Consider the following 12,510-nt stretch of genomic DNA (forward strand, 5'->3'; position numbering starts at 1 on the left):
CACAGAGCTGAGCTGATCATTCCTCTCAGGGCGTCTTTGTCCAGGTGAAATGAATTCCTTGTGTCCCTTTCTGACTGTCTTTTTTAACCGCTCTGGTGGTGGTGATGGTGGCTGCTGCTGGTGGTGGTGGTGCTGGTGCTGAGACACTGACAGAGCGCAAATTAACGTTCTGCTTTTCAGAACAGCTGCAGGTCCAGCCCGTCCAGGAGGGTTCAAGCCTTGTCTTATAGCTCTGTTATCAAGGGGCCTCCAATTAAAGCCAACACAACTTCACGGGGTGGTGGGTGGTGGAGAAGGAGGAGTGGAGGGGGTGGGGTGGAGGATTGCACATGATAATGTAACACGTCTTGAGATGAAGCATCCACACCTGCAAACCCCTCTGAGCCTCAGTAAATCTATTTAATGGGACCAAAGACACAGTAACAGATTCAGCCAGTGTATATCTATTGTTTTATAGCAAGAAGAGGGAAAAAAGAAAAATAAATTCAGTCATCGACCTCGCAGAGACCGTAGCTCGTTATCCGGATCTCAGCTGTAAAGGCCTGTGTTGTGTTTGTCAAAATACAGAGACCTTGAGCTGCCTCGTTTTGGTTTGTTGTCACCATATTTGGCCTATATATACATACACATTGGACGGTGAAGCCATTCAGTCTGGCTTTGTTTTTGTTAGTATTTTTAGTTTTCACACCCTTTAAAACTGACACAGATCTTTATTGTAGCTTCACAGCCGCCTGCATAACGTAGACTTCATTCAATAAGCTGTGTGGCGTTTTTCAAAACACGTGAACAACTGAAAAAAATAACTGGAGATGGTTTCCTTGTAGTGACCACTAACTGGAGCGCCCCCCCACCACCACCACCACATCATTGCTTCTTGCACAGCCTATAAGATAAAATGAGATATGTACACGCTGTTTCTGTTATGATCAAAACAACTCTCCTGGAGGTAAACAAGGTTTTGGCCTAATTCAAGAGACAGAGAAAAGACAAGGCCCGTGTTAATGAATGCTCGGCAGCGCATAATTCTTGTTTCAAATGAGCGTTTGATGGAGAGAAAATTGATTTTTTTTTTTTTTTTTGCACAGAAGAGACCAACCTCCATTTATATGAAAGGGGGAGTTTGCTTTGTCGCCTTATCAAATTAAATCAGTTATCTATACATCATCATAAGATCCTCAGGAGAAAACAAAAAAATAAAACAAAAACAAAAAACAAAACAAGCTGATGTGTGTAATTGCCTTATTTGGGAGGAGGTTATCATGTAGAGTAGAATGGTTTATTTATTTATTATATTTATTTTTAACCAAAATCTCAGTCATTTTGTTTTAAAAAATCTCTTTCTTTCAAATTGTTTAATGCAATCTGTCCCCGCCCTCTAGCCTATCAGTGATCACTGCCCCGCCCCAAACAATACATTTATACCACACACACACACACACACAAACACACACACACACACTGTGAGTGAGTGAGTTAGCTATTATGTTATTTTGGGACAACCAAACACCCGATTAAAAACGAATTAAATCCCTAAAACTGAGGCACTAATAACGTAATTTCAAAATAAAACACAAGCCCAAAATCAGAGTTAATAAACCCTCCTTAATAATGCGTCATAAAATAATTATTTATTTAGTCTCTATTTCTGAGTCTTTTTAACAAAACTCCAAAGGCTTTTATTTGAATCTATATGCATATTATTTGTTCAAGGCATGTTAAATAAATAAAAATATTTACACTTGAATTACTCTAAGTTGATCTCAGTTTATGCAACTTATGACTACTCTCCAGTATCCTTTCCTCTAAATGGGGGAATAAAAGTAATGAAAATGTCAATACCATAAAGTAGTGGTCCTTCGCGCAGCCAGAATCGGGAGATTTTGAGAGAAGAGTGACAGCTCTTTGTTGGTGAATAGGAATCAGTGGCGAACGGAGAGAGAGAGACAGACAGAGAGTGAGAGGAGGGAGAGAGAGAGAGAGGGAGAGAGAGGGAGAGAGGGAGAGAGGGGAACTCCTCCTACCAAATTATTCAGACTGGGCAGGCTTTGCTCCCTTCACAAATAGGACACGGTTCTCAAATCCAGGCAGTCCCAACCTGACCTCCAAGCACCAAGGAACCCCTGACTGGGAAACCGGGAGAGAGAGAGAGATAGAGAGAGAGAGAGAAATCACCAGAAAGAAACAACAAAAAAACTCTGTGTCATTATTTTTGGCGAGTGTTCACATTGTAGCCCCCCCTCCCCTCCTCCCTCCCCACCACCACCACTACTTCCACACCGGTTTGTCGCATCATTTGGACTATATATTTTTTCTGGAGGAGAGGCATTCACGGGAAGAAGGAAAAAGCTGGTGCACCGCCACCACTACCACTCCTCCTTGTCCCACCCATGTTGTAGTTTTCTTCGTCTTTCTTTTCTTCCAGTTGCCTTTGCACTCTGGCGAGGAAGGTGATCTGAATCTCTGGGGTTGTGCTTGTTTGTTTTTTTTTTCTTCGTGTGCCTCGTTCAGAGCCTCAGAGCCCACTTGGATGCGCTGAGAGAGCGGGGCGCAGCGCTGCAGTACAGTATATGGAAGTTGTGGGCTGCAAGACAGAGGCAGGCAGTTGCACGTTGCGTCCAGGACCGGGAGCCATGCTTTTCCACGGGATCTCCGGGGATCACATCCAAGGGATCATGGAGGAGATGGAGAGAAGGTCGAAAACAGGAGTCGCGCCTTGCGAAGGGCATGCAGCTCAACGGGAGAGAGTCGGTAAGAGCCAGGTCGACCTGTGTTTGAAATTAATGTTAAAAACTCGGTTTTAACCTTCGTTACTGCTGGAAACGGCGACCGTGGCGCCGCTAACGTGCAAGAAAATGTGCAGCTGTTCTGGGGGTAAGTAGGTGACTGGTGAGGAGGGTTTCACTTATTTCTTTGTTATTATAAAATATTTTAGTTAATCTTTAATCTTAGTACAAAAATCATGGCTTGTCATGGCTAGTTAATTTCATATGGATACTTTAAATTCCCTATTATTTCAATAGCTGCTCAATTATCTGTACAAAATAATTATTAATAACATAAACTGGCTGAAAATTACAGTTGTCTAAATATATTTGAAATACAAAAAACATTGTACATCAGAGCAGCAATTGTTTTGTTTTCTGTTTGCAAATAACAAATTTAGTTGCAGAATATATATCCATAAATAACTTGACAAAAACAAGGTGAATTATTTACATTATTATTATTATTATTATTATTATTATCATCCTCATACTTAAATTTGTGTTTTTTGCTTTTAACTAGAAAAATATATTTTTACATGTTTTGAATATATCCAATATTTTAGATATTAGTCTGTCACCAAAACTGTTAAATAGTTGTTTGTTTTGAGTTTTATGTCTATGAAGAAAGGAGAGATTAGACTGATAGAACATAAGGGTAGCAGTACAAATGTCTTTCATTCTCCTCGATATTTAATTAATTTTAGAAATGTTCCATAGATAGTATTTCATCTATGGGAACCTATGAGAATTAAGCTAACATTTGTTAACAACGTGTTTAAAGTGCTCTTCAAAAGGCCTCACCGAGGCTCCTGAATAAATTTTTAAAAAGTTTAATTTCATGTCTAGAAAGCTGCTAAAGGCCTGTTGTTACTGTTTTTGCATTATGTATGTTTCAGTCAGTCTCTCGAAGGAAAGCCGTTTCCATGAGCTCTCTCCTCTCTCTCTGAACCCAGACCATGCCTTCTATGAGCCCGGAGAAGCCAGCTCTGTGTGCCGGCTGTGGCGGCAAGATTTCGGATAGATACTACCTCCTGGCCGTGGACAAACAGTGGCACCTGCGGTGTCTCAAATGCTGTGAATGTAAACTAGCGCTGGAGTCGGAGCTAACGTGTTTTGCCAAGGATGGAAGTATCTATTGCAAAGAGGATTACTACAGGTAAGAAAAATTAAGGTTAAGTATTTACGCGATTTTACCTTTTAGGCTTAAAAAAAACTGTCACGCACACATGAACGCGCACACAATCACCCACTCGTGCCCAGTTAATGCTCCTGGCTTTGTAGAAAAAAAAAAAGAAGAAATGAAGAATTATGACCAAAAATATCGAGAAGCCACTGTTAGCACCGATTCAACAGGCTGTAGCTGTTCACCTGGAATTACGTTGAAGCCTTTTGGTCCAATTAGGCCTCATTCTTGTCTAAATAAAAATCACAACAGTCTCCCAGGGGCCCTGCATGGTGTTAATTGGGAACAAGTTATGATATGAAATTGTATTCGGTTGTGGTTCAGTTGTGATGGTTTCTACAGCTCTGAGTGAAATGTGTAAACTACATTAACTCCATGTATGAGTCACTCTCTCAGAAACAAAGGAGTAGGCCACCATTATACTTCTCTGTTGTTTTCGTTTAAAGTAACTTATCTTAATTGTTTTGTCAGCATGTACGATGGCCCAATATGCCCGAAAATGAAGACTTAAAAAACATTTTGAGAGCCAATTGTTATCCCATATTTTAGCATACATGGGCCATGGGCTATTTATAATTCACAATAGTGGTAAAATAATCCATGAAAGAAAAATGTTAAATGTCTAGGCCAAGTGTGTTAGCTGTCTCACCAGTCTAATAGCTCAACCTTTAGCCTACATGTAGCCTTTTGTGCTTAATGTTAAATCAATGGCAATCATATTTCTTACAACTTAGGGTGCAAACAGACTCTTTACTGATTAAAGTTACTTATTTAAGAGAGAAAATATTCGTACATATAAAATATTTTTATACCAAACAAAATGTGGCCTATCGACCAGCCGTTACGCAGTTGAAGGCCAGATGTTAGCTCAGAATGTAATCTCATCGTGCTGGTATGTTATAGTAGACCTATATACTGTATACGTCGTGTCAGGTAGATAACACTCCTTTGTCAATGACATGCACGACAAAAACATATGTGCCAAAAACTTGTAGTTAGCCTACTTTTAGCCCATGACAGTGCACACCATATTTTGATAAACTTGCCCCGCTCTTCTGTCCGTGTGTTTGTCCCATTTGGTCTCTATGTATGAGGAGTCTTGACGATTTGTCTGTTCCAGAAGGTTCTCCGTGCAGAGGTGCGCGCGCTGCCACCTCGGGATATCGGCCTCGGAGATGGTGATGCGAGCGCGCGACTCCGTGTACCACCTGAGCTGCTTCACGTGCACCACTTGCAACAAGACGCTGACCACGGGCGACCACTTCGGCATGAAGGACAGCCTGGTGTACTGCCGGCTCCACTTCGAGACGCTGGTGCAGGGACCGGACTACCACCCTCAGCTCAACTTTGCCGAGCTGGCAGCCAAGGGCGGCGGCCTCAGCCTACCTTATTTCAACGGCACCGGCACGGCACAGAAGGGAAGGCCGCGCAAGAGGAAGAGCCCGGCCATGGGGATAGATATACCCAGCTACAACACAGGTGAGACAGCATGCTGCTCAGAGCAGGGCCGCACATTAAGGCAACAAGATACAAACATATTATTCCCACTTGCACTCACTGAAAAACCCAGGTTGTCCTTTGACCCTTGTTTAGGAGCCTTTTGCTACATTATGTTTCATATATTCTTGACTAAAATCTACGTGGTGCTCACACTTTGTCGTATTCATTTAGGTAATTGTACTTAAAAAAAATACAACAGCATAAACGATTAAGGTGTAGACACATCACTTCAAGAGTAGATAATTTAATAAATAGATACATTTTAATCCCTAAAAAAGCAGGCTAGATTTTTAACCCCCAACACGCAGAGGACCCTCGCTCTTTAATCCAGACGGGCTCCTTAATGCCCCAGCTGTAGCAGCCGTATGTCCACCTTAAATGTCTGAAATGAACACATCTGTCCTGTAGGCCTGTGCAGATATAGGTGAACGCCCGGAGCCGTGGAGTTAATTGATCCGCAGCTCTCCGAACACGCGTCTTGTAGCCACGCACCGTTTCAGTGCACGAAACCGTGGCGCGGTGTGTTGCACGAGGAAATGATCGAAATCTGACCTCAACCTGCTCACCGACCTCTGCAATTAAGACAAATTAAGTCAAAAATAAATGCGTAGAGTGGGTGTGAACGTAGTTTAGGACTGTTGCGTAAAAATCGCAGTCAAAATCATGTTTTGCGTGCTGTTTGACCTCTGTGGGAAGAACAAAAACAATCATGGCTGTGTAAATGAAGCTACTGTTAAATGTAGGTTTCATCTAAAATCTTGAATTGAATCGCCCAGTGTTATAACCCGACCCCCTCCACCACCACCACCCCCCTGCGGCGTCCCCATTTTGTTGTCGCTTTCTGCGAATTAGTGTGCGGTTGAGAAAGTTTGTCATTGTGCGCCAAGTTTCCTCTGTTCCCGGTGAATAGGGAGGAATAAGGGTAATCTGCGCGTTAATTGTTCTTCGTTAATTGGAGGTGACGTTGGAATCCCTGGCCTCCTGCGCGGCGGTCAGCACGGTTCTCAGAGACACAGCAGCGCCGTGCAGAGGGGGCCTGCAGCAGGGAGAACAGGGCCAGAGAGCTGAAAACACAACACTGTACAGTCAGCGCTCCGGTTGAAAGGGCTTTTGGTTTGTTATTCGTAAACACAATTCCAACAGATTATGCAAATCCTAAAGTTCTCATGGATGGCTCTGCTAAGGAGGGAAAATAATCGCTGTGGTTCTGTAAGGTTTTCTGGAATGGGACAATATAGCCAACCTCGACAAAGCGTTAAAATGTAATTCAACCACAACAGGTATAAAATCAAACAAAAGAAAATCCCATAGTGACAGATAAAGACATAAGATACAGGGAGAGGACGTCACTGTGAACTCATTATCAAGCACCACAGACACAGTTAAAGGCCCCACTGGGAATATTATATTTTTCATTTGGGATATTTAAATAGAAGAGAATAAAATATTTTTCCTCATTTAAAAAGAGGCTCATTGGCTTTTTATGCCATGACTGACATCCCTGTTTTGGTATATTTTCGAAATATTAAATGTTCCAATTATAAGATGAATTGAACATTACAACCTTCAAATAGCCCAGATATTAAAAAAAAAAAAAGAATCAGTGCAAAATGGAAAAAATAAAACCCATCTAATGTCAGGAACAGCTAAAATATTTAGTCTTGATATATTCTCTTTTCCAAATATTTTTTTCCTCCTTTGTTGTACTATAATATCACAAGCCCAGCTATTACACACATTCATGTTAATATATCATTCCACAGATCAGGAGGCTTGCATTCATGACAAATAGGATGAGGTTTTGTTCAAGGTTTTGTTTCTGTTTTAGCAAGCACATTCATGTTTGTTTTCACCAGGGAAAGGTGTGGGTCTACTGAGTATTCCACACCACTCTGTAAAGTTAGGTCTTGTTTGGATATAGAGACCCCTAGTGGGTAATATCTAGTGAAACACAATCCAGTGAAGGCTGGAACAGAAGAACAGAGATGTCCATGACTGTCATATTAATGGTTCTTATAAGAGGAGGGAGTCTCATATAACAAAAAACATAATTCACAGCATTACAAGAACCATAAGAATCAGTGTAATGCCACACAGGTTAAACATATATCCTATAGTTTTGTGAAATCTGCTTTATTCAAACTGATTTGTAATTTAACCCTGTAATTAATTTGTGGGAAAATTATTTGCACTGTGTCCTTATGATGAAGTGTTGATATAATTTATCTGATATTTTATCAGCCACAGAGAAAAACAACATTCTGGTTTCAGGCAGACAAGAACTTGACTACAGCTTACTATATAATTTAGAAGTCCTGTTCTTTTCTGGCTCATGTTCCTCTGCATCTGCAGTAAAAATAAGTGATGAGATCTTACAACATCTGTTTTAATATTAATATTAAATTCTCTGGAAAAATCTAAACCAATTCAAAATCAGTCGTCAGTTGGCATTAATGGTATTTTTACTGTTTTGATTGAAATCACATAAATGTTGAACAGTCACATGCAAGTATTTATTAGACAAAGGAATTGTGTCTGTTGCAAGAGCATAAAATTATACAAGGATCTCATTTAAAAAACAATATATTACAGAGGTAGTGTGTTATTATTATTTTTTTCAATGCTGTGATGAAGGTTTCAGCAGCACTGTTGCCATGCACGCTTTAATTTAGTGTATCCGTTTTTTTGCATATCACCATCTTTAAGTGTTTTACACAGTAAGCTATTGACAAATGAGGCCCATTAGGCCTATTAGTCTTTGCAAACACCAGCAGAAATAAATTAGCCCAGTGCCAGTGTACGGTTAAAATACATCATTTTACTTTTTTCCCTTTTATTTTTTTAAAGTCTCCAAACACAATTGATATTAAAAACACAACATCTAAACTTCCAGTGCGTCATACATATGCAGAGAGCTAAATTCTGTTAGGTCAATCAGTTTCTTTACCATCACTGATTCACATATACTGATTATGTAATGTAAGAGTACAAAACTCATTATTTACCATGCTGACATATAATAATGTGTATGAACTTTGCTGAGGTTCATCTACTGTGTGACAGCCCATCTATCTCTTTTTCTCTTCAGGCCTCCACCATGTATTAGGTTTAATATTGAGTCCTAAAATATTTTATTAGTCACTAGTGCAAATAATTTTATTGAACATTTTCTTGAATTCAGAAACATTATTTGCACAGAAGTGAAGTGATTTGTTTTATATAAAGTTAGCTTTCTGTCAGATGTCTCAAGAAGATTCCTGAGCAAATTAATTTGGACACAGGCATGTAAAAAAACAAACAAACAAACAAAAAAAACTTCATTTGCTGAAGTGAATATTTTTAAGCTGTCATTCTTTTGGACTTTGAGCCAACCCTGTGCTCTGCTCTCTGCCCTCTCAGGCTGTAACGAGAATGACACCGATCACTTGGACCGGGACCAGCAGGCTTACCCTCCGACACAGAAGACCAAACGCATGCGGACCTCCTTCAAACACCATCAGCTGCGGACAATGAAATCCTACTTTGCCATCAACCACAACCCGGATGCCAAGGACTTAAAGCAGCTGGCCCAGAAAACAGGCCTCACTAAGAGAGTTCTACAGGTAAGCAGACAGCCATTCTTCTTACTGACCTGATCACCCCATGTCTGTGTCTGCACCCCACTCCTCCTCCATGTCCCTCCCATTTCACTCCAGAACTATCACTGAAGTCATCTTTTTTGGTTTTGTTTGTTTTGGTTGGTCCATTTAGTCATTAGATGTATATCCAGGGGTTTTTAATTGAAGATTCTTAAATGTTATTTTTTTGGGAAAGAAAAGGAGAAAATTAGTTCTTAAGCGCAGAAACTTAAGTTTAAAACTGTTGCTGAGAGTGCACATGTCCTTTATATCTGTGGAATGGAAAAAGGTGTAATTCATCTTCCACAGATAAAAGTTTTAAAAGGATAGGATTATTGTTTATTATTTGCTATTAAAATCCACATTTTTGTATTCAGTGTTCAGGAGCTAACTGGTTAATTGTTATATGCCCCTTGAGCTCAAAATAATGTATGACAATTGCCATATAAAGATTTATACATATATTTATTTAAGGCAAGAGCAACTTGATACAGTGATAGCTGTGATAACTTGATATGTAAACTACTGTACAAATGATTCTTTTTAAAAATTAATCCTACTTAAACACAAAAAGTAAAAGCCACATTGGGATTGGTTTGCAGGTTTGGTTCCAAAACGCAAGAGCCAAATTCAGAAGGAACGTTTTGCGACAGGAGAATGGAGGTGTTGATAAGGCTGATGGCACCTCACTCCCTCCACCCTCATCCGACAGTGGGGCCCTGACCCCCCCCTCCAGCGCGGCCACACTAACAGACCTGACAAACCCCTCTATCACTGTAGTGACCTCCGTCACCTCTAGTTTGGACAGCCATGATTCGGGGAGCCCTTCGCAAACTACCTTGACAAACCTTTTCTAACAAGCTAGCAGACTGATTTTTATTTTATCTGATTTTTTTTATTTGTTTGTTTTTGTTTATTTTTAATTTTATTTTCTTTCCTCAATTTACATTTTATTTTTTTAAGTGACACCTTTAAATCAACCAGAGACAGCTCCTTGGAACAGAAAGTGCTGTACTGTGTACACAAACAAGAACAACAAGAGCAAGAACAGCAGCGACCACATTAAAACACAAGGAAATCATTTTAATGTGTAGCATTTGAAACCGCATGGCAGCCGTGTCTGTAGTTGACTTACAGTATGCAGAAACTGATTTTGGACAGGACATTTTGAAGTTCAAGGCATTAGAAATTGTCATGTATTCCACGGTTTATTTGAAAAAAAAAAAAAAGAACTAAACTTGAAGCTTGTCTGGAAAAATAGTTTTACTTGATTTGACTTGATTTGTACATTTGTATTGAATTATGATAAAATGAGCCCTTCCTAATTTATGGTTAATTGGTAAATTTTAAAATAATATGAATATTTTGCCCTCAGAAACCTGTATATGTATGCACTGTGTTCGCACTATCCGATTTAAAGATTTTTTTTTTTTCTGTTTTGGAATAATTTGGGAAATAAACTTGTAGAATGTTCTGTATATGGGTAACTCCAGAAAACAGGCTTTAATTATTTCCGAATGTTTCAGTCTTTAAGACTGAGTTGGATGGAATCAGACATCGGGATATCTCACAGAGCTACATGTAGACCATCTAAATTGCATTATAAGCACCTAACCATTACAGCTTATATGGCAGGTAGATGCTGAAACCACACACATTTTTTGTCTTGATTCACAATGTGATTTTAAAAAAAAAAAAAAAAAAAGGAAAACGCAAATCCCACAATCTGTACAGTGGTAACTGTTCAACATGTAATGCAGTCACATTGATAGAAATTGCTTGATAATTAGAAATCTGCAAGAGAAATTAAGATTGGAGAGCAGTTTATGGGCACTGTTGTAATCGACTGTTTTCATGACAGAGCACTTTTTTCAGATTTGTTGGACTCATAGATTAACCGTAGTCAAATGGATAAATCCTAGCAAACATATCCATAGATCCACAGCTAAACTCAATTGCACAGTGACAATATACTGCCCAGTGAAAAGTGCATTATTGTTTTTATCATGTTGCTCAGGGTAACAATGTGATTTTTAAAAAGGGAAAAGGAGTGAGGGAGTGAGAAATTAAATGGTCGCGACGCTGCAGACTAGACTTGTCGAGCTGACATGAACATTCAAATGACCTCAGATGGGTGGAGTCGTAAGAGGCAGCCAGTGGGAAATCATTGTCCATGTGTTCTCTTTTTTGGCCATATTTATACTTTCTTTAACGACACTTGCCACTGAACAGACCAAAAACATGTTTCTTCTGGCTGAAAGATAGAGAGAGAGAAAAGAAAGGAAAGAGCAAATCTTCAATGGAGTTGATACATTTCATTGTGAGCGTCACAGTTTGTTCTATTGTAGAACAAAGTGGTACTCTAGATCTACTTAATGAAGTAGATGCCTAACTCAGTTCTACTATGTGCCTTATGCTATAACTTGGGAGAAAGTTTGTGAAATTCAGGATATATGTGTTCTTTGTTAACTGATTCACATCCTTTTGACGCCTCACTAGTTTTGTACTGTTTTGCATCTTATTTCCGAAGATCTTTTTATGGTGTATCCTGTTAAAAAGGGGGCAGCGATGTCATAGAAAGCATTTGTGCACTCTTTCAGATATAGTTGGGTAATCCAAGAACCTTATATATTGATCTTCGTGTTAATAGTTGAGTACAGTAAGTGTTCTATCAAGATTGTCCATGTTTCCCTGTTTCTTGATAAAGATGGTGTATAGAAACTATTTCCCCTTAAATATTTATGGACCAAACGGTTGTTATATATCTTATTAAATTTGTGTGAATAAAAATACTTTGCTTTAAATGGGTTTTATTTTTCATTACACTTGCCATTTTTTGTGTTCCTTCTTGAAAACAATTTTTCGTTTATCACATCAACAAATGAGAAAGCATTCAGTTATTAATGACCAGTTAAACGTCCTCATTTTTGCTTCCATTTTTGATTTCTATTTCCTATTTTATGATGTTTATGGTTTTTAACGTAATGCCCCATGGATTTGCATCTAAACCCTGCAGTCAAAAATATGAAATTGCTTTTTAATGCATGAACATGGCTTTAAAATTTAGATCAAAGGAATGCTGCAAAGCATATATTGATATATAGCTATATACATATATAGTATATATTTATGCATAACTTATTGGTAAACCTAAAATGAAGTAAGAGTAAATGCAGACCCCGTAAAGCCAGGTTGCACTGTAGTTAATATATTCTTACTCTATCATTTCTTTCAGGGAGAACAAATCTTGGGGCATTACAGCCATACATCCCGACGTTTGAAAATTCCCTAAAGTATTAACAGAAGGGGAAAACTTTGATGGGAATTCCTCACCATTGAAGACAAAGACAATATTAGGATAAGATGATAGCAAATTGAGAACAAATAAACAACCAACATAAAACCTGTTTCAGTTGCAAATGTACAACAGATGATTTTTTCTTTT

General features: G+C 39.0%; 1 protein-coding gene across 1 annotated transcript; it reads left to right on the forward strand.

Moving 5' to 3' along the window:
- The first annotated feature begins 2,086 nt into the window (after nt 1-2,086).
- Nucleotides 2,087-11,855, forward strand: lhx9 (LIM homeobox 9). Its single transcript, XM_018695455.2, is given in 6 exon segments — nt 2,087-2,702; nt 2,704-2,748; nt 3,719-3,921; nt 5,069-5,427; nt 8,848-9,050; nt 9,668-11,855. Coding segments are annotated over 6 exon segments (1,200 nt in total). The 5' UTR covers nt 2,087-2,567; the 3' UTR covers nt 9,923-11,855.
- The last annotated feature ends 655 nt before the right edge of the window (nt 11,856-12,510 follow it).

The sequence above is a fragment of the Lates calcarifer genome, linkage group LG17 (assembly GCF_001640805.2).
Source record: "Lates calcarifer isolate ASB-BC8 linkage group LG17, TLL_Latcal_v3, whole genome shotgun sequence".
NCBI classification, from domain to species: Eukaryota; Metazoa; Chordata; class Actinopteri; family Centropomidae; genus Lates; species Lates calcarifer.